The sequence below is a fragment of the Peromyscus leucopus genome, chromosome 7 (genome assembly GCF_004664715.2).
Source record: "Peromyscus leucopus breed LL Stock chromosome 7, UCI_PerLeu_2.1, whole genome shotgun sequence".
Lineage (NCBI taxonomy): Eukaryota > Metazoa > Chordata > Mammalia > Rodentia > Cricetidae > Peromyscus > Peromyscus leucopus.
Window position 1 is genome coordinate 3,222,018 of NC_051069.1, and position 22,482 is coordinate 3,244,499.

Consider the following 22,482-nt stretch of genomic DNA (forward strand, 5'->3'; position numbering starts at 1 on the left):
CGAGGTAGCCAATGAAGGCTGATGCCAGCGATGCCAGGGCACTGGGGACTCCTTGCCCTGGGTTTTCCAGACGCCTGGTGCCTGCACAGCTATGCAGACGGTGCCCTTAGAGAGGCAAGCTGTGACTCCACGGGGGCCTTGTCTGCCTCTGAGAAGAGCTGTAAGATGAGGGCTGGTCTGCAGTGACCCTGAAGCCCAAGGGGCAGGCCTCCACAAAGGAGGAGTGGACAGCTTCCCTTCTAGCAGAAGGGGATAGCCCTGGAGTTCCAGAGGCCTTCCCCAGGAGTGTGCCTCACAGCGGCAGGGTTTTCTTCAACCTCCTCCATCTTATAAGTAAGAGGTTCTGGTCCCCGGCCAACACACCTCCTGGCACCCTCGGAGAATATACTCTCTTATTGGCTGCGCTCAGCTGCTGCATTCCCCTCCAGGCATGCAAGTGAAACCCAGATTCCCGGTCCTGGCTCACTCTCCAGTGCATAGGAGGGCGGTCTTGCGGCCTTGCTGGGAACCTGAGGTAGTTCTATTTTAAAATACAAGAGAAAAGAAGCGCAGAAACTCACTTCTATAGTTGGGCTCGCTCATGAGGAGGGGGGGCCTCGCCCTTCCGGGGAACACAAATACTGCTCGAATCAAAACTGGCAATAATAGAGCAACTCCCGGCCCGCCCTCCCCTCGGCAGACGCCAAAGCTGCTGGGATTCGTTGGCACCAGCGCTTAACTCCAGGGCTGCGCTGCTGCTAATTACCATCTATTTCATGGAGTCGAGATTCATCCTTTTCTAATTTAGCTGACTTTCCTTTCTAGTTATTTGGACCCATATGGTAAACCATGCCCAGCTGTGCTGAACACCCCAGAGTATATATTTAACCCAAGGCCATTCTAGACCACGAGACTCCTACGGATCAAGTCTCAGAAACCTCTTGTTAATTAAGCAATATCACGACTTTTGCATGGCCCAACTCAGCTTCTAACTAGACATAAATTACGTAAGGTGTTGCACGGTCTACCTCGGGCCAGGGAGTAAACACACGACAGCTCTGCACTGGGTCCAGGTAATGTGAGGAAAACATATCCAACATCCCTCCAAATAGAAACAAAGCTGGATCCTGAGAGTGAGCTAAATTCTGTGGTGAAAATGGATCAAAGCTCACGGGGACCATTCAGTCTTCTGGGTGACACCCAGCCTCTGTAATGAACCTTTGCTTCCTGTCCCGCAAATGTATCTGTGTCCCCCCCTCTGTGCTCTGAGACCCGTGCATCTTCTGAATAGTATGTGGGTTTTTACCTCCTCACACAATCTCATGGTCCTGAGCATTTTTAAAAGGTTAAGAGGACTGGAGAGATGGCTCAGTGGTTAGGGGCACTGGCTGCTCTTCCAGAGAACTCAGGTTCAATTCCCAGCACCCACATGGCAGCTCAAGACTGTGACTGGAGTTCCAGGGCTCCCAACACCCTCACACAGACACACATGCAGGCAAAACAGCAATGTACAGAAAATAAAAATAAACAAAGTTGTTAAAGGCTAATAAGTAAAACCACTTAAGCGGAGACTGATTTAGAGGGCAGCAAGTGTGATAGTGTGGCAAGGACTATGATGGAGGCGTGGAGTGGGAAGACAGGAGGCAGGGAGGCAATCGACTCTACACAGCTATAACCCCACAAGTAGGGCAACAAGGGGAAAGGGATCAGGAGCTTGAGCTAGCCTGGGCTACACTGCAAGACCATGATTGGGGGGCGCGGGGAAAGGGGACACTGGAGTAGAGCCATGCTTGACAACTATTAGGGACTCAGGGATAAAAGAAGTCATACACCTCTGGAGTAGCGAAAGCAGAGGCACCATCTGCTAAGGGACACTGTATGGAACAGGAGATAAAGCTAGGAAGAGAAACTGTAGCAGAGGCGGCAGGGAGCCACCAGAATGCCCAAAGGTGAGCTCTCCCAGGTGCTGGGAGAGAGTTACCAGGGTAGAGTCAGAATCAGATCTCCACCGCTCTGCCCCTCCTAATAACTGTCCTCATGCCCAGCTTCATCCCATGCCCCGTCCTCATGTTTAATAGCAGCTACTCTGTTCCAGGCAGTGTATCCCAGCTCCTCCTCTCCTTGCTCTTACTAGCCCGCAAGAGGCCAGCTCGCCCCATCTGTGTCAGGTGCAGGGTCACTAGGGAGCAGACAGCCATCCCTCAGCCCTGGTTTGCGTTTCTACGAGCATTCAAGGTTTGCCCTGTTTCCTTTGATGTCACAACAACGCCAGCTCCCGATAAAGCATCTGAGGTGAAGGTGTTCAGGAGTGTCTTAATCACTCCAGATTCCTGTCGGCTCCTTACCTAAGTGGTGTTACTTATCTGAAATATCGGGGGCATGTTTTTAATGAACTCATCCTGCCTGTCTCTGGAAAGGCCATGCATAACCATCATGGAAAGTTTGGAAAACACAGAAACAAAATACACTGAAACCACAAGAAACAATAATTCATAGCTTCATAAGTCACCAGTGCCTTGTCCCCCCCCCCTTTGAGTAAATATTGTAGCTGTCATAATAACATACGGTATACTACATTTTATTGCCATTTTCCTGCAGAACTGACACGTTTAAGGTGAATGAATGTTAAAATGAGCATATTAAATTGTCAGTATTGATAGATAAACATCAGCAAAATAGACTTAAAACAATACATATTAAATGTTTTATTGTAAAGAGCATCCGACTTACGAAAACTGTTACTTACCAAAACCACTTGGCACACACACACACACACACACACACACACACACACACACACACACACGGCAGAGTGGTTCCAACTGCAGCACTGACTGAGCACTAATGCTGGAGGCTGGATGGATTAAAAGGAAGAAGAAACAGGTGCCCTCGCTAATGCTGGACCACAACTGGGATGCATATCCGATAGCAACAGCATCAGACCACACACTGCCTTTCATGCCTGGAAATGGTCGACGACACAGTGACGAATCTAATCCTAACAGCTGGGGGCTGTGACACGGGTCAGGGGATGGGCAGAACTATGTTCAAATCCAAGTCTGAACCAAGGTCAACAGACATGAAACGTGTTAACTAACCCTCCGTGGTGCCATGTGTAAAATGGGAATGGCACATGGCATCAGAAATTAATCTGAAGGTCAGCTAAGCAGGATGCTCCAGAATGGCTCAATGCATTATCTGCCCGTGATAAGCCCTTAGTAAATATTGGTGAAGACGACCAAGATGATGATGATGGTGGTGGTGATGTCAGCCACGCTTGCCCACACGGGAATGTGGGAGCCCATGCCTCAGCCCTCAGGGCTTTCTTCGCCTGGGAACTATAGTTTTCCCGCTAACTCAGGGAGGGCCTGGGAGTGTTTTTATTAATGTGAGCATTTCAGCTGTGTGGCTAGAGATCAACTGTGCAGTCTTTACATTCCAGCGGGCTGAGAGCTTTCTCATGCAGGGATAAAAAGCACCCTTTGTGCTCAGCATGTAGAAGAGAACATCTTTGTCTAACGAGTTAACTATTAACCTCTAGGGTGTTTCCGCAAAGGTATATGGAGAAATCACAAGAATCACGCCCTATGGTGTGTGAAAGAGGAATTGTTTTAAGAACGTGGATTATATGTAGAGTGTGTGTGTATGTGTGTATGTGTGTATGTGTGTATGTGTGTATGTGTGTATGTGTGTGTGTGTGTGTGTACATATACGACTGTGGTGCCTGAAGAGGGCATCTGCTACTCTGGCGCTGGAATCAGAGGTGGTTGTGACTCGGCTACACCATGAGTTCGAGGCCACCCAGACAAGGAGGAGACAGACAGACAGACAGACGCACGGCCTACCTTTGGTCTTGACAGCCGTCTCGATGTTCAGAGCGTCCCTCTCGGCATCGAAGTTGGTGTAAGGCTTGACTGAGCCGTAGGCACTTGGGGGTGTGGAGTGCTGAGAGAAGAACACAAGCACACTCAAATAACACACTGCAAATCCTCTCAATGGAAGAACACCCGGAGACCAGACTCGGTACTCCCAGGTCTCTCAAGAATTCTAACCACTCTCATGCCAAGTAAGTAGGCGCCAACAGGCTCCCACACCCCTGTCTTTTTTATATAGGGTTCATTTTGACGCTGGGAATGGAGCTGAACTGGTGGAGTACTTGCCTAGCATAGCCTAAGCCATGACTTCCATCTCCCAGCACCACAGACACTGTGCTCGGTAGCCCACACCCTCGGTCATCCTCGGCTCCGTTAGGAGTTTGAGGCCAGCTTCGGCTACATGAGACCATATCAAAAAAAAAAAAAAAAAAAAAAAGGAAGAAAGAGAAAAACTTGTTTCCACAAGAGTTGCTCTTCAAAGGTTCCACTAGTTTCGACCACACCGGGCTCCTACTCTGCATTTCACTTGTAGTGAGAGCTTCAAAGCACAGGGCGCCAAGCGAGGGATCTGAGACCAGCATCTATTCAAGCTTCTGAAGAGAAAGAATCTGGTCTAGCAAGAATCTGAACTAAGTTGAAACTGTGGAAATGTCTGGAAGGTGAGTGTGCACTGCCAAGTGTTACTGCGGGCCTCTGCTGCCCAGAGTGCAACTCATTCAACAGCGACTTCGGGCCTGGGAATGTGGGTCCGTTGGGAGAGTGCTGGCCCCGAATGCAGGAAGCCCGGAGTTTGATCCCCAGCAGCATATGAGTGGGGAAGGGTGATCCCAGCACTGGGAACGTGGAAGCAGGGGAATCAGAAGTTCCAAGTTATTCTTAGCTACATGACAAGTGTCAGGCTAGCCTGGGATAGATACATGAGGTCCTGACCCCCAAATAAAGACAAATCAACAAATAAGCTAATGAGCAGCAACACTCATCCCCACGCCTCTATGGGCTGTGCAGCAGAAGGGACTTTCTCCAGGTCTGGGCTGTGACTGTCTTGGTGGCATCAAGGTGGGTGCGAGCCAAGCCACATCCTCTTTACGGTGACAAGTTCCTGTTCCTCTCCCTCCTCGTCAGTGCCCTCCTCTGCCTTCTCCAGGATGCCCCTGCCTCCTGCTCTGCCTGGCACATTTTCCTTATTGTCTTTTAAACAGTCCTTCCTCTTTGGGTGCCTGTCAGAGCCCACCACTTTCCTGAGCTGATGAACGGGAATCTCTGGCCCACCCCCAAGACAATGGCCTACTCCTCTATCCACTCTCTCTCCTATGCCTTAGCTTCCCTCCTCTTCTGAAATGTTCCTGCAGGGACAGCCTGGCCCCAAATGAAGGGCAAACCATGGGTAGGAGTGATGTGGCTTGGATCGGTGAGCGGTCCTGAACCATCTATCACTGATGCATCCCCTACGCAGTGGCCCTGCACCCTGCAATGCCCCCATTTCACGGCCTCCCTGGTACATACAAGTGTCGGTGACACATGAGGATGACCAACCGCGGGGCAGTTTCCGTGAAGAGTCAGCTGACCGTGGTGATGTCAACGGTCTCCTGAGCCAGCCCCGCACCCACACCATTGGGTCACACTACTAGTGACCACTGTGTCACTAGTGAAGGGTCACAAGGGAGCAACTGAGATCCACACTCCCAAGCGTCCCTTGGGAAAAACTAGAACTCTAAGCTCAGGGTCAGACATCAGTTCAATGGGGCCAAATGGGTTGATATTCATAATTCTGAAACACAAGTGTATTATCAAAGTTTGCCTTGCCTCATTTCACCACTTTTCAGGCATGTTCTCATCCTTGTGGCCCAACATTACTGTCTACAAAGTTCATGCTCACCAAGGAGGTGACTGAGCTACAAAATAATGTCCCCTGGTATTTTAAGTATAATTTTCTGGTGGGCCCCATCCATACCAATCTCAGGGTACATGTGGCCTATGGCTTTGTAGGTTGGACACCTGTGGCTCAGGTAGGGGATGCTCTGGGGAGCCTGACAAAGTGACATAGACATGGGAAGGAAATTTCAAGCAAAGTGCTTTCTGGAAATGCTTTCTGGATTTGTTCTCGGCAGCTACAGAAATTGGGCAGGAATCTAAGGAAAATCCTGTTCAGCTTCTTGACAGGGCCACCAGTAACTTATTGGCAAGGGCAGGTAGCTGGCAGTGCATCCACACCACACCCGGCTCACTGGTTAGGTGACAGGCTGTCATCATATCAGTGAGTGGCAGAAAGGTGGGTGTGGCTCTGTGGTTGCCCTAGAGACATAGAGAAATGGATAATCGGACATCTATAAAATCCACTTGTCTGGAAATTAAGTTATTAGGTAAACGTGATCTTTCCTTCCCTCACAATAATGGGCAACATAGGCCATTTTCGAGTTGAGCCCCATCCCTCCACATGGACTCCTAGGGTAGAGTAACTTCAAGAGCTGACTGAAGAGCTCTCTCATGCAACTTTTATTTTTAGGGTCTCAGGCTAGCCTCAAACCTGATGTATAGCCAAGGATGACTGGGAACCTTTACCTCCTCCTGCCTCCATGTCCCAAGTGCTGAGATTACAGGTGTGCACAGCTGGTTTCTGTAGTGCTGTGGATGGAACCCAAGACTTCATGCAAGCTAAGCTAGGCATGTACTCTGCCAATCTGGCCACAGCCAGAGCGACTTCTCGTGAAATTTGATACCAAGGACAATCTAATTATCAAAGGTGTTAGATAAAATCTGTTGGAGAAACAAATTATATAACAGCAAGACTTGTCTAGGCTCTAACAGCAGGCCAAGTTCCAAGACGAGGCAAGATTTAAATGAGAAACAACAAACAGGCTTTATTTAATATCGCACACACACGGTCTGTGTGCGCGCGAGCAGGCCCATTCATTTGCACGTTAAGGCAGCAGGTGCCACAGACAACAAAGAAGGGTTTGAGTACAGGACCCAAGTTGTCGCCTGTCTTTTGAGTGGCTCTTTAAAAGACAAGGTTTAATTCTGAGCTTCCTCGTGGACAAAAGAAAAACAAAACACAACAACGGAAAAAGCCCTAGGATTAATTACCTAACCATCCTTTTGAAAAAGATACATTCTGGTTTACTTTGTAGAAAGCTTTCCCAGGTGCTAGGTTAGAAACAGAAAAGTAGAGGCTCCGAGACCCCACCCTGAGGAAGCTCTGGAGATGACGGCTGCTTGGCACTTTACTTTGGGGATGTGCTCACTGGTAGGTTACCCATAGGCCAGTGGAGGCAGACTCATGCACACATGGGCAGCACCAACTGGATTCAGTGGGATAATAATAATAATAATAATAATAATAATAATAATAATAGCCATATGCTATTGCCTACAAGAATATTCCAAACATTCTAAGAAGCCTAAAAGACACTGGAATTGTTTTTTGGCACGGCTGAAGCTTATGATAAATAAAACCTCAAGGCCTGACATTGAAAACTCGCATGTCACCAAAGCAGTAATTACCACTCATGCAGTAAGCCCGACAGAGCACAATTCCAGGCATTTCCTCCTCCATGATGCTGTACAAGTTTCATTCGATGCCAAAAAGGGTTTTAGCACCATGACATTTATTTCAAATGAAACTGCTAGGAACGGTTAAAGCAATAAGGAACCGGGGCACAGGGGAGACACCTAATAATGACTGAATTATGGCCCCATTTTCCTTGTGTATACAGGGAGATCAGAGCACAGTTCAACAGATGTCCAATTTGCAAAAGCCCACGAAGTGAGAGATGAGATACTTACATCGCCCTCCAAGCTGAGCTTGCACAGGATTTCGTGGACAGTAGACATTTTGAAAAACTGAAAAAAAAAAAATCAACCACAAAGTCTCAATAAAGGAGGCTTTCTTTCCCCCAAGCACAGCAACTCATCACACTAATGTCTTCTTGGACCACTGCATTGGAGGCTGTTAAAGCAAAGTGTTTTCTCAAGCAGGCGATTCTCAGTCTTATCATTGAGAAAATTAAAGCTTAGAGACAGGTGTGCCTTAGGTTGGGGATGGATTACTAAACTGGTCTATCTCTTGCTCTGGTTCAACAGGACCTGGTGGGTCTGGTCTGTGAATGCAAAACCTAAAAGCTTCCTGTGGCCAACACCACTGGTTCAAACAGAGGATGGGCTCTTCCATCAGAGGTGATAAGCATATCAAAACTGCCATTACTTGTGTGTTACTCTCAAGTGACTTCACAGAGTAAGGAGGACAGGAACTGAGATCAACAGCGGCTCCATGGAGGCCTGATCCCAAAGGAAAGTGTTTAATAGTAGCCCCACAACCATTTCCCCCAGGGGTACTCAGAAGATGCTGAGGCTGAGTGATGGTATAACAAGCTTACCTCATGAGCATAAGGACCTTAGTTTGACCCCCAGAACCCATATGAAAAAAGCTGGGAGACTCATGGATCTCTGGGGCTCAGTGGCCAGCCAGTTCAACCTAATCAGCAAGACTCCAGTCAATGAGAGTTCTTGCCTCAGAAAACAAGGTGGGGACCACCAGAGGAGAAATGACACCTGATGGTGACCTCTGGCCTCCACACACAAGTGCACCCATGCACACAGACATGCGCGCACACACACGCAAAGAAGTTATTAAACTGTTCATAAAATGCAGATAGACCAACTTTCTGATATGAAGACATCTCATTGAGGGCTGACCTTGCATTTAAGATTTAGAACAGTTGCAATGCCATCGTCTCCCATGGACTACATTTTATCAGTCATCATTCAGGGCTGCCATACTGATGAATGGCCAACCTATTTGTGGACTAAGTTGTTGGAACTGATAGCCCCCACCACCAAGAGTGACTTCTCCTGAGACAAGAGAGGTCATTCCGCATAATCACCCCAAAGGGAAATGCAGCACACGGCCACCTCCCCAAAAGGTTGCCAACAGCATTTGTACTAGGCGTGCCCTGGGTGCCTGCGGGAATTAAGCTCTCTGTTCTCTGCAAGGAGCTCGCTTTGCCTCAGTGTTTTCATAAAACTGCTTTGAAGACAACATGTGACACAGCCATTTGCCAGCTCGCAGGAACATTGTGAACTAAGTGAATTCTAGGCTGTGGAAGGTAGGAGGTCAGAGAGAGGAGAGTCACCTTTATTTGTGGTCAGGATGTACTTTTGCAAGATGCTCACCCCCGCCCCTTGAAGCCTTTCAAGCCAGACAAAAAGGAAAGTAGTCAAAAACGTTTGCATCACCTCCAGTCCCTCGGCTCCTTCACTGCCTCTTCTTCCCTGGCTGTCCCCTGTATGTCCCTCATGTGCCCATGTCATTCTTCATGGTAAAAAGTCTTGCTCTGTCAGTATAATGTGGTGCATTCCCCCCCCCCCCAAAATGGACTATTACTTAGTGCTAAAAAGTTCTCAATCCCAACAGAAGACACAGAGGAACTTTAAATGCACATTACTGAGAGGAGCTGGGCTAAAATACTGCACATGGCTGTGTTACCCAGTTATAGGGCCATTCTAAAAGAGGAAGCTCTGTGGAGGCTGTAAATGATGGATGAATGGTTGCCAAGGTCGGGAAGATATAAAGGTGGAGCATAGCGTGTGTGTGTGTGTGTGTGTGTGTGTGTGTGTGTGTGTGTGTGTGTGTACCAGTTCATGTGCGCACACACACTTGTCAATAGCATGCATGTGGTGTGTGGGTGCCTACAGAGGCATGAAGAGGTGGTTGGATCCCCTGGAACTGGAGTTCAGGTGATTGTAAACCACTGACGTGGGTGCTGGGAACCAAACTCAGGTCCTCAGTAAGAACACCAAGAGCTCTTAACCTCTAAGCTCTCTCCAGTCTCCTCCCCTGTTGCTATTATTATTATATTTATGTATTTGCTTGTGTATGTGTGCACATGTGCATGCTGTGACATACTCGTGGAGGTCAGAGGACAACTTGTGGGAGTCGGCTCTCTCTCCTTCCATCATGTGGGTCCCAAGCGCTGAATCAAGTTGCCAGGCTTGGTGGCCAGTGCCTTTTACCTGCTACGACATCTCACTGGCCCTTTGCTGTTGTTTAATGCGACTACTAGGAAATGAGAGACTGCATATGCTCCTCACATTCTATATCTACATAGAATAATTGGAAAACAGCATTCTACATATGGGTGCTGAGCTAAAAGAATTCCAGAAGGCCACAGTCCAATCTCGGCCCCAAAGCCTCTTCCACAGCCTATTCAGACAAATTAACATCTTCCTTGGCAAGAGCACTCTCCATTCTACCTGGGCCGGAACCTGCCGGAGGCTCCCATCAGATTCACAAGGCCAGAGAGTTTCTAGAGCAGATAAGAGCAGTTATCGTCTACCTCTTGGGCTTCCAGACTAAGGGATTAAAATGCAAAGCCGAATGAAAGAAATGAAAGCCACCAGCTGACCGCCCCAGTGGCACAGCAAGATCTTATTGAGTTGTTCTTCCAGACTGTCTTCCCAGCTCTGAGTGCTGCTCTGCAGACAGCTGCCCACAGGAGCCCTCCCCCCAGGACTGTGCAGATCAAAGGCAATCTGATGTACCACTTTACACTCTCCATTCCCGTTAATTCTTCTCCCCCAGCCTCGACACCTTGAGAGGACCAATAAGAGGGATTTTTTTTGGAAGCCCCACAAATCTTGCTTTCTGCGCCAGCATTTATAATCATCTGCTCTTTCATCAAGTTGGCCCTCCCTACTCCTACCAACTCAATCCCCCATCTGATCTCATCAGAGAGTTAGAAATTAAGGCCAGTGCTTCCTCTAACTCCAATGGAGCATAACCTTCCAAGATTAGCATCAGGACCCAGCCCCACCTCCCTCTATCCATTCCCCACAAAGGATTAGTACTTAAAGAGCTCCTTGACCAGGCTTTCTCTGTAGCAAACTGGTTTACTTTCTCTCTGGCTCCTGTCCTTCTTACGCCTCCCCTCTCCACCTCCCTCTCTACCCCCCAAAAAAACAGGGGTGTCATGGGTGGGGAGATGCTCAGTAGATAAAGTACTGGCCACACAGGTGTAAGGATCAGAGTTCAGATACTTAGCACCCATCTAAAAGCCAGGTGGGTATAATCCCAGTGCTCCAGTGGCAGAGACAGGAGATCTCTGAGTATATGCTCATTAGTCTGGCCAAATGGGAGAGAGCTCCTCCGTCTTCAGGAGATCCTGCCTCAGTAAATGAAAGTGGAACACAATCAAGGAAAACAATGACATCAAACTTTGAACTCCACATGCATGTGCAGTCATACCTGCACCCTCATGCATGCACACACACACACATATGCATGTGCATCCATACCTGCACCCTCAGACATGCACACATGCATGCACACCAAACAACAGAGAGAACAAAAAGCCAGGATGTTACTATGTAGCCCAGGCAGGCTTCAAACTCACAATCTTCTTGCCAGGGAGTACAGGTGTATTCTGCCACACTTGGCTCTCACTATATTTTATGGCACTCTGTGCATTCCTCAAGTCACCACAACATTGGCATTGCTCTGATAAGGTCAGAAGAGTCCCCTTTCCACACAGCTCTCTCCAGCCTTTCTGTAGGAATTCCTTCATTCATTCAGTATTGAGTGCCCTCCATTTGAAAAGCATTGGAATAGCACATAGATTCATATGACTCAAAGCTGGAAGTATACTTTGTCTCATTTCCCCTACCAAGTCTCAGATCCCTATACAAATTAAGAATATTTATTTCCACAACTAGGTGACAGACTGTGTGTATGTGTGTGTGTGTATGTGTGTGTGTGTGTGTGTGTGTGTGTATGTGTGTGTGTGTATTCAAATGTACCTGTGTGTTCATAAGGATGTACTAGAAGGTGCATGCATCTGTGTGCAAACAAAGAAGCCAGAAGAGGACACTGGCTTCCTCCTCTACCACTCTCCATCTTTTTCTTTTGAAACAGGGTCTCTCTCCCTGCACTCAAAGCTTGCATTTTCTGGAGTAAGCGGAAAGCCAGCAACCCAGAAATTCTCCTGCACCCTTGCTACCTTTGTGCTGAGATCTGAAGTCCGGTAAAGAGTGCACAGCAAGCACTCTTTACCACTTAGCCATCTCTCCAGCCCCCAAACATGCACTTAAGAAGAGTTTTTAATATAAGTCACATTTATATTACAACCTTTCTGCACCAGAATGTCCAAAAATATCATAATAACGCCAAAGTCACAGAGACCAACAAGCATTATCTAAGTGCCCATATCCATAAATATTTCCTAGCTCATGCAAGTTTAATGGCAACCCTATTTTAGCTTAGAAATAAAATATGGCTTTTGCTTCTCCACTCCATCCAATCCCCTGGCTGTGCAGTTTCTCACAGGGCTGGTTAGTTGGTAGAACAAACAGTGAGCTCTCGCCATGACTGCTAAAACTTTAGTTTGACTAATGAGACTGGGTCAGTGTGTTGCGACTCCTGGGGTTGGAAAAGCCTCTGCAGTGCTGGTGAGGTCTGCAGTCCTGGTAACGGTCAGGTCATTTACAGACTCAGAGTCCATGCGCACTGAGACTGTACTCAAGGGACGAAGCGTCCTCGGCCGCAGCTCCCCACCTGTGATGGAGAATCTTTGCTGTCGACTTGAGTGGATTTAGATTTACCATGGAAACACACCTCTGGGTGTTTCTGTGAGGGATTTCCTAGTTTAGGGTCATTAAAATGGGAAGGCCCATCTTAAATGTGAGTGGCACCATGCCACAAGCTTCTGTCATTGACTGCATTAAAAAAAAAAAAAAAAAAAAGACAGTATGCTGAGAAGCAGCATTCATCTCTCTCTGCTTCCTGACTCTACGTGCAATGTGACCAGCCGCCTCCTCAAGCTCCTGCTTTCCCTGCTATTATGGACTGTATGCACTTAAACTGTAAGCTGAAATAAGCCCCTCCTCCTTCAAGGTGTTTGTAGTTAGCTATTTGGTCATAGCAACCAGGAAAGTAACCAATACACTGTACAAGAGACACTTAAGAGACTAGCCACGGTCCCCAGCAGGACAGGTCTGTACCCCAGGACCTTTAAGTCCTCTGCCTTTGCTCTTTAGACCTCACCTCAGTGGCTCTTCAATGGGGAGATTGTATCACAAAATTCAAGGAAGCAGAGTGGTTCAGTCTAGGGCTTAATGGTGAGGCCTCTATGTGTCCGCTGAGAGAGGTGAGTCACCAGGCAGAGGAACGTGTCAGGGGTGGAGGGAGAAGGGGACTGAGGCAGGAGAATACATCCCCAGTGTACCTCAGGAAAACAAGGGGATAGGTCTGTTAGGAAGCCCCAAATCCACGGACCTGAATGAGTGCTGCAAAGTTACGTTTGGTTACAGAAATGGTAGGTGTGAGAGCCACTGATTAGACCCAATACTCCTACTTACCTGTTCACCAAAACACAAGATTTAAAAAGAGATCTACAAAAGCCATGTGTGGAGGGACATGCCTGCAATCCCAGCTCTTAGGAGATAGAGGTAGGAGGATGAGAAGTTCATTGTTGGCTACATATTGAGTTTAAGGCTAGCCTGGGCTACATGAGATCCTGGCTTAACAAAAAATAAAAAAAAAATTTAAAAAACCCAAAAATTAGTCGACATGCCATGAAGAGGCTCTTCCCTGAACTAACTCCTAACTCCACAATGCAAAACTCAGGGTGCGGGGTGGGGATTTAGCTCAGTGGTAGAGCACTTGCCTAGCAAGCACAAGGCCCTGGGTTCGATTGATCGTCAGCTCAAAACAAAAACCAAAACCTCAGGATGCCTTAGGAGCAGAGCCACCCTCTCTTTTTGGCACTCTGCTCCCCAGATTTGCATCTCTCTTCCTAGCACCTCAACCTCACCCAGCTGACCGACTAGTTTCAACCTGCATACCAGCAAGAACTATCGGGTGAGCCATCTGTTGATGAGAACACTCTGTGCCAGGGCCTTGGTTCCCAGGGCGGGCTGGGACCTGGCTGCACTGGGAAAAGGAACCTTTCTCAGGCAGGTGTTTCTGGTTAAGAAACCAACCCAGTCCAAAGAGACTCTGAAAGCCACACCCCCTCCAGCCAATCTGAAGTAGCACCCCACACTGGTGGGAAAAGGGGGGCTGTCCCAGCTCCCCCCAAGTGAAGGGAACAGACTGGCTCCTGTGGCCTTGAACACAATAAAGGAGACTTAATCTCCATGCACAAGGTTCTCTCTCAGGAGACAAAGCATGGCAGCGGTGGAATCTGCCGGTAATTTCTATGTAACAGATGATCTGTTTTACAAATAATTTATGGTTTTGCTTTAAAAAAAACCCAATAACTAGATCTTATTAAATTTATTGCTTTGTTTCCAAAAAACACAGTTACAGCAATGCCCAAAAAGTACAAATGAAGTTGTTTTTAACCTCTCTCTACAAGGAAAGTGAAACACAAATGTTTGTAAAAGAGTCCGAGAAAGGATCTCACGGGCAATGCCGTAACCAGCAAAAATACATTTCACTGAGTTAAAAAGTGTTAGTTCAAGAAAGCCCAGTTATTATTTTGCACAAAACCCCCAAGGGCGTGTTGGGACAGGGCTGGTCTGTAGAGAATCCAACCAGGCAGTTTCAGAGACACACCCACTTGGAGAGTAGTTGAAGACACAGCATGTTGTTGGGTTACCCCAAAACAGATGCCTAGCAACCACGATGAATCAATCGGGAAATGGAAGGACTCCAAAACACGATTTTAAAGTCAAAATGGGTTGGGGTGGGAATGTGGAGGGCTGGGTTTCCCCACCACAGCCCTTCCTGTAGTTGCTGGACACCACAGCATACAAACCACATTGGGATCTTAACCAAGAAGAAAAAAAAATGCGTGAGTGATGGGGAGGGAGTTCCCACTGTACCCCACCCTCCACCCCCCCTACATCATCTTTAGTTAACAGAACCTTCTTGAAGGCGCATACTTTCCCCCTTGATTTTATGGTTCTGATTAATGCTTGAGTCACAGGGCCAAGTCAAGCCCCAGGGTTCCTGGAATTCTGCCCATGGCCTTGATCAGACTCAGCAAGAGGCGCCTACAGCGCTTGCTCTAGCCTGTCCCTCTGGCTGTCTGATCTGAATCAATATTTGTTTGCTAGCTACAGATACGGCCACTTCTTGCTTTGGGAGCCCCTCCTGATAGACTTGGAGTGGGTGGAAAGAGACCAACGTGGAAGAATGATGTCATTTGGCATGAGACACATTCAGGGTTGGGAAACAGCAGCCTGGGTATCTATAATTCAATCTCAGTGTCTTATGGCCCACATATTAGGCTTCCAACAGAGATCAGCGGCCAGAAAAAATGTTCAAGTACAAGACAATTCCCTACACTCTGAACCTACCTCCCGGTGTAAGTTTGTGGTTTCTTCTCTGTCTCCCTCCTCCTCCCCTTCTCTGTCTTTAGACAAGGTCTCTCATTCAACACGGGCTAGCCTCAGTCTCATGACACAGCCCAGGATGATCTCAAACTTCTGATCCTCTTGCCTCCCGATTTAATGTAGTGTCGAGGATGGAACTGAAGACTTGTGCGTGTTAGGCAAGTACTCTACCCACTGAACCACACTCTCAGTCCTTCACTACCGTCTTTGCACGGGTGCACAAATGCACACTTGCGCATGCCCTCTCCACATAAAGTCAGGCTAGACCACTAACTCTCCTCTCAGCATGCTCAGGACCATCTGCCCCTCTACCGGGAGCACCCCATCTTGGTCAGTGGGCATCTAAGTGAGACTTGAAGCTATAGCCAATCATTACAGATATCACCTTTCTCAAACACTCTCCACGCCCACACTTCCTGCTGTTCTTTGTGCATTTGTGAAAGGCCAGAGTCGAGTGTTCAGAGGACACCTTCCATACCGTCTAGCCCTGGGGCTTATGACTTATTCTTTTGTCCTGACTCAGAGGTCTGACGGTACCTGGGATGTGCTAGATGGTTCAATGGCAAGTTGGAATGGGTCACACACTGGGTCTTTAAAGTTTCAGGTCTACTTTGTTCTTTTCCAACATAGTCTCCTTTCTCAATTTCCTTTCTTCACCTAAAACTGAATGTTTAAAATCCAGGCCCAGTTCCACTCATTCAGACCTGGGAGCTCCCAATCCCGGCCTCTGAACATCTTCAGACAGCCTGGCAGATCATGTTAGGCCAGCCTCTTCCCATTTGTGATAAGTAGCTGGTACCCAGCCCCATCTCCACATTATCTGGATGCTCTGGTCCTAGTTCTGCCACAGGATAGCATGAGAACCACAGCATCCACAGGAACAAGCAGAGAGACAGACAGCAAAGAGGTAGCCGAAGGGAGGCAGGAGAACCACGTGGCCTGTAACTCCTCTGAGTTGTGTCTTCCGGGTGTGGCCAGGAGACAAAGGGCATAATGAAATGGCTCCATGTCATGGCCACTCCCTGTGGTTAGAGTGTCCACATCAAGTCTGGGATTTGAACTCAGACCACTTGGGTGCTGCCGATGGGTACCCTAAGAAGGCCTGAGCTCAGACGTCTTAAAAAGCGTCAATGTGCACCCTAATGGGAACATCTGGAGATCATGTCAGTGGAACCACCCAGAATCCCAAGTCCCCTCAGCAACACAGATGGAGACTGCCTCTGGTAACAAAGGAAAAACACACCAAACTGTGAATGGGTGGAAAGAATGTCTGTTAAGGACTGGAATTTCCTCTCTGGTGGCAGGCCAGACTAGAGAAGGGTGTGGCTTGGGGGATTATTTGTAGGTGCAGAAAAAGAGAACAGTCAACTTGTACTCAAGTCTCACAGTTGATTCTGATGGACAGGTTACATCCAGTTTGTTTAGACACTACTTTGGGATGAGCTCAGCTCCATGCCCAGGTCTGTGAAACACCTGTTCAGAAGAGGCAGAGGAAGTCCAGCTGGGTTCGCGAGGACATATACTAGTTTAGTCAAATAAAATTGCTCTCTCTACAACTAATTCACTGATCTGTTCTCTTTTTTTTTCTTTCCCCAACAGATTCAAAATCTAAAAAGCAAGGACTGCGTGCCTGTGTTTGTGTGTGCAAGCACACGGTGAACACATATGCATGTATATGTGTGTCTAGTCCACCGCTGTGTCCTCAGTACTGTAACTGTCACTGGGACACAGTGGGTCCCTAAAGCACAGTGTGTAAGACAAATGGATGTTTAAAGCAGCCCGTAGTGCCTGAGACTCCTTTTGTAACACACCCACTCTCCCCTGATGAAACAGGTCCCTGCACCCTGTACAAGCCAAGAATTAGAGCAAAAGTTCCCATCAACCCTCACACACATCAATCCAGGCCCAAAGGTGCCGGGAGAAACCACAGCCTTCAAAAATCAATAGCAATTTAGGAGAGTGCCTGCCTTGCCAGGAAAACTACTTAAATCAGAACTTAGCCAGGAAGCCAATGACCAAGACTGCATGTCTAATGCTAATCAATAGGGTACTTTAATAGCTCAAAGACACAGGATGTGAAACCTTGAGGCACCAGCCCAAACCCAAGCTCGAAGTTAAAGCTTTAAGTGCTGCCTGGCTAGCTAGCAAAACTTCCTGAACCTCTACCTCACCAAACAGGAAACCCTCAACGGAAAGATGCACCTAGGAGCCCGCCCCGGCTGCAGCAGAGGCGATGAGCACTTCTGGAGAAACCCTTGGACTTAAGGGAAGCTTCGGACTCGGTGGAAGAGGACAGGGCTCTGCCTAGTCCCATCTGCCATCTTCACGTTCCCTGACTCAGACCCACAGGCTTCGGCTGGGCGCAGCCCACACTGAAATGAGGAGGAAGTGGGTGTGGAGGGGACCGCACAAGTCTCCAAAGCCACGTACCACGTCCAGGGACACAGACTGCCAGAAGGTGGAAGGGAAAAGAAATCAGAGAAGGGGCAAAGACACAAGTTTTCAATTAACACGGTTTAATGAAGGCGATCTTTAAAACTAAGTGGGGGGGAGGAGGGGGACCTGGAAAGCACATCAGTGATTTATTCTTCCTACCCACAGACCACCCCTCGATCTACCATCTTGTATCCTGCTCTCCTGCCATTAGCACAGTGCAAATTATTATTATTATTTTTTCTTTTTTACCCCAGTGTGTTACAGGCTGGGGTCCTTGGATTCCAAGAGTTTATGGTGGTTAAGAGCTAGGACTGGATATGGCAAATTACTACACAAATGAGTAACTCTTAGCAGTTCTGGGAATGATGCCTGGATTTTGTGTACCCTACTAGGGTACTCTACCAACGAGCCAGATCATCAGCTCTAGTTTTTTTCTGAAATGGGGCGGGGGAGGGGGGAGGGAGTCTCACTATGTAGCTCAGGCTGGATTCAAACTCAGGATCTTGCTGCCTCAGTCTCCTGAGCATTGAGATTACCGCTATGTCTCAAGCTAACAGTTTTTTGCTTTTTGATTTGTACGACGCTGTGTTTTCAGTGTGCTTTTCTTATCTATTTTTGAATGAACTTGTTTTAGGGAACCTTCAGTGTGGGTGGTGCTAAGAGTTCGGAAACCACTTTTATAGATAAACTTCTGGAACCGCAGCCCTCCGAGCCAGCATTGGAACCTGCGGCCCAGGAGCCACACCCTTTTCTATAGAGACCCTGTCAACTGACTCACGGTGGCATCATGGTGCAGTGGAAGCAACTTTCCCCATAGAGCCACTGGGGACACTTCCTTCTGCACTCTTTTAGCGAGTGGCAAATTCCTCAGAAAGAATGAAGTCGCTGTCCTGCCAGGCAATCTTAGAGTTTGCGACCAAGACTGAGCTGAGATTGTTTTATGGGTAAAGGAGGACACTGGGTACTCAAGACCTGAAGTTCTGTTGCCTCCGGGGCCCTCCCCCTGTACCCCGCTCCGACTTCACAAATACACGGTTGTCAGTTGCCAGGAAATTCACCTGAAATTGCAGGAGTTATGGTCCAGAGGGAGAGGAGGCAGTGCGGACAGGCGGAGGGGAAAAGTCCACAGACTTCTTTCTCACTGCTGGGCCGCTGGCTCCCCAGCGGCCACACCCAGTTCCCCGTTGGCACCTAGCACGTCTGGAATGCCGTGCCCCTCGACTCCCCGCCCCACACGGGGTCTCCCCGCTTCCCAGAGGACCCCAAGGGGAAGCACGACCCCTCCACTCCTGCCCTGCACCCCCAGGCGTGGTAGGCAAAGAGACGTGTCACGACCCCACGCGGGACACTTTGCAACTCTGATCTCAAAGACCCGCAGATCGCCCAGTGGGGTAGGTCCTTCTCCGTGCCCCCCAGGGTCCCCGTCGCTGAAGCCTGCCCGCTCCCGGTTCAACCCCGCAACCCCGAGGCCATAGCGGACGACCGGGCGCGCCCCACTTACCTGGGCCGGGCGCCTAGTGCTGAGAGCCTCCCCACAAGCCGAGCGGCCCGGCTGGGCTGGGTGGGGCTTTTATACCCGCCCATCCTCCCTGCGTAAAGCCGCCCCACCTCCCCTCCGTCCCCTCTCCTCCCCTCCCCTCCCAGGCCTGTTCCCACTCTGCTCCGGGTGACTCACCCTCCCTGGAACGCTGCCCAGGCCTGGCCCTGCCCTACTTGACAGCCCCACCACCTCCCCAGACTCCCCTTACGCCCCTTTTTACTCCTGGGGTATGGGGCCCAGTGCTCAGCTTGGCCCTGGGTTATTAAGATTTCGGCAGACGGGCTGGCCCAATTCACTTCTTTTGCTTTTAGGCTTCTAGGTGTGGAGGTAATGGAGGGTAGAATTGTTTCAAGACACATATATTTGGATTCCCCCGAGCTAGGCTGTTGGCACCCAGCTCTCCATGACCGTCTGCAGACATATTAGTTTAACCTCTGGTCACCAGATGGGGGAGCGTGGGGAGGGAGGGCGGTTCTCCTGAAACTGCTCTACAGTTGAAAACCAAAGCCCCAGGGAGGCCTCCAAGCCATCAGGGAGACCTAGAGGTGAGGCCAGGAGGTGCCTCCTTCCCCAAGTCAGCAGTACTTCAGTGCTCACTACATCCCAGGATCTCCTGCCATCTTTCCTAATTGTAGGTTATTGAGTTTTTGTCTTTGTTTTTCCCTCATTCCCTTGACCAATTGCTTCTCTGGCTTTTATTGTTTCTTTTCAGCCTGCTTTTCCGGGGGAGTCACCATGTTTCTCTGTGACTGCCCACACTGTATCAGACCTCAGGCTAGCAGAGGAATCCAGAACACCTTCCACACTAGGTCTGTCTCTAAGCTCCCTCCTTGCACACTCCGTCTGTCTCTTTTCTCCTGGTCCTAATGGTTCTTCATCATATCTCCCATCTCTTTGTGTGTGCTTGTGGTTGACGTGTATCAAATGTGGGAGATGTCAGTCTCGAGGATGCTGTTCCTCAGGAGTGGACCACCTTGTTATTTGAGACAAGGTCTGTCTTTGGCCTGGAGCTCACAGTCTAGTCACAGACACGACTGGCTGGCCAGTAAACCTTTTACCTGAATTGTGGACAGACCTCAGGTTCATACCCTTGGGCCACAGCTCTTTTCCGGCTGAGCCGTCTTCCCAGCCCTGATCCCTGCTGACTTCAGCGTCTGTTTATCCTTCCCACCCACGTCTCAGTTCACTCCTAGGAACCAGAGGAGGACAGCCAGGGGAAGAGATACTCGGTACACAGTGCTCATTGTCACATAGCCAGGTAGCTGTGTGAAGACGGCCCCAGCTGGGGTCTCAACAGCCAGCTCAGGCTCTGGGTTGCTCGGCCCCGTCACTAAGAGTTACACAAAAGCCCCAGCAGAACCACAGTAGAAAACAACCGTACCCCCTTTTGATACAATGTCTGATTTACATTCACAGCTCTTCAAGATGGACAACTCTAAAGACAGAAACCACATTTATGTGTCTTCTGGGTGCAAACACCTTGGAATGTAAGAGTAGGCACACAGTGCCAGCAAGCGGTCGGCCCTCTGCCTCCCTGAGGTATTTCTCCTCCCAGCCCCACAGGCCACACACTCCTGCTTGTGTGTGAAAGGGTGGAGGTCCTCTCCCGGAAATGACATTTAACTGACATCATGTGAAACGTATAAAAGCCACCAAATACCCAAAAGAATTTCTGGCTTATCCTGGACATCTGGCAAAGCTTAACATATGTGACCAGGCTTCACTTGAGTTCTGCTAAACTTTTCAGTGACCTCATCCAAAAAAAGAGGCAGTTAGAAGTCAGGCTTGGCTATTCCTGAGGACAGTGTTGCCGGTTCTGCTAATATGAAGAACTTCTGAAACGCCATTCAAAGACTGTCTTCCTTCTTTGATTCTCTGAAACATGCCCTCTACTTTGCACATGGCAGACTGCCCTGGGTTGATCGCTGAAGAAGTCTTAGAAGCCGAGATGGTCTTCAAAACACCATGTCGAGTCTTGCTGGAGTCTTAAAATGTTTATAGTATTACACTTTTCATTTTGTGTGTTTGGTTGTTTTGCCTGCATGTGTGTTTATGTGCGTGCTTGCCTGGTGCCCTTCGAGGCCAGAAGAGGGTATCACATCCCCTGGAAGTGGGGTTATAGACTGTTGTGAGCCACCATGTGGGTGCTGAGAATCAAACCTGACTACCCCGGAAAAGCAGCAGTCAGTGCTCTCAACAGATGAACCATCTCTCCGCTCCCCCAGAATCTTAAAATACGTATATCTGTATAGCCACATCCATGTTTTCATCTTTATCCCGAAACTACTTCTTAATTCAAAAATCACTGACTATAATTCCGCTTGGGAAGCAAAGAGGTCTTTCTTTTGTATGTGTCTTTCTTCTTGTCCTGTCTCCTTGGCATCCTGCATTCTGTCTGGAGATCTCATTGGTTCTGATGTTAGTTCATCGGACACATGTTTTTATCAAAAACCAGTTTGAGGGGACTCTTACTAATACACATTCGGGATAATTTGGAAATCACATTGACCATTGCTAGGCAACAACTGTATTGCACTGAATACCCGGAATGGATAGTTCATTAAAAAAAAAAAAAAAAAAAATTCCACACAAAGGTCAGATGGGTGGGGGAAGGGTGGGGAGAGGCCTGCCTCAGGAGCACAAGGGCCAGAGTTCAATTCCTAGAATCCGCATTCAAAAGCCGACTGTGGTGTGCACCCTTGTAATCCTAGCATCAAGGCATTGAAGGGGGTGAGGGGAGGAAGGTCCTCGGGGCTCTCTGGCCAGCCAATCTACCCTACTGGGCAGTTTCTGCCACTGAGTGATCCTGTCTCAAAAGAGTGCCTAAGAAAGTATAATAGAGGTTGTCCTCTGGTCTCTATGCACACATGTGCACACACACATACACACTCACACACTTAACGTACACACAATACACACACCCATACATTCATACACACAGAAAAGTTCTTATTCCAGCTGAATAGAAGGTTGTAAAAAAAAAAAAATGTCAGGAAAGCTTTGTGGGCAGGTTAACCTCTGAAAACGGCAGGACTAACTGGTCCCCCGCAGGTCTTGAGACGGTGGTCACTTCACTAGCTTGTAAGTCTCTTCAGCTCTAGCCACGCTGGACTCATAATAAGACCTCAGACAGGTTTTGTGAAGCTTGTGTCATGACCTAAGCCACACAGAGGCCGCCACATGGACAAACCACAGCTTCTACTTCATTTTGAGATATGTTCAGAAACATCCGAGGGACGGACACCTGTGTCCTCAGACATCACAGGTCCTTACATCACAGGTCCTTATCTCCCCACTGGTTTGGGGCAAAGCGGCAAGAAT

General features: G+C 48.6%; 1 protein-coding gene across 1 annotated transcript in view; it reads right to left on the reverse strand.

Annotated features, from left to right (window-relative positions):
* Positions 1-19,204, reverse strand: part of Anxa2 (annexin A2) — a 41,067-nt gene extending 21,863 nt beyond the window's left edge. Inside the window, exons 1-3 of the mRNA XM_028865941.2 lie at positions 19,123-19,204; positions 7,638-7,694; positions 3,825-3,924 (exon numbers count right to left, since the gene is read on the reverse strand). Of these exons, the coding sequence (XP_028721774.1) occupies positions 3,825-3,924; positions 7,638-7,685 (148 nt within the window). The 5' untranslated portion in view covers positions 7,686-7,694; positions 19,123-19,204. The remainder of the gene's footprint in view (positions 1-3,824; positions 3,925-7,637; positions 7,695-19,122) is intronic.
* Positions 19,205-22,482: the final 3,278 nt, after the last annotated feature.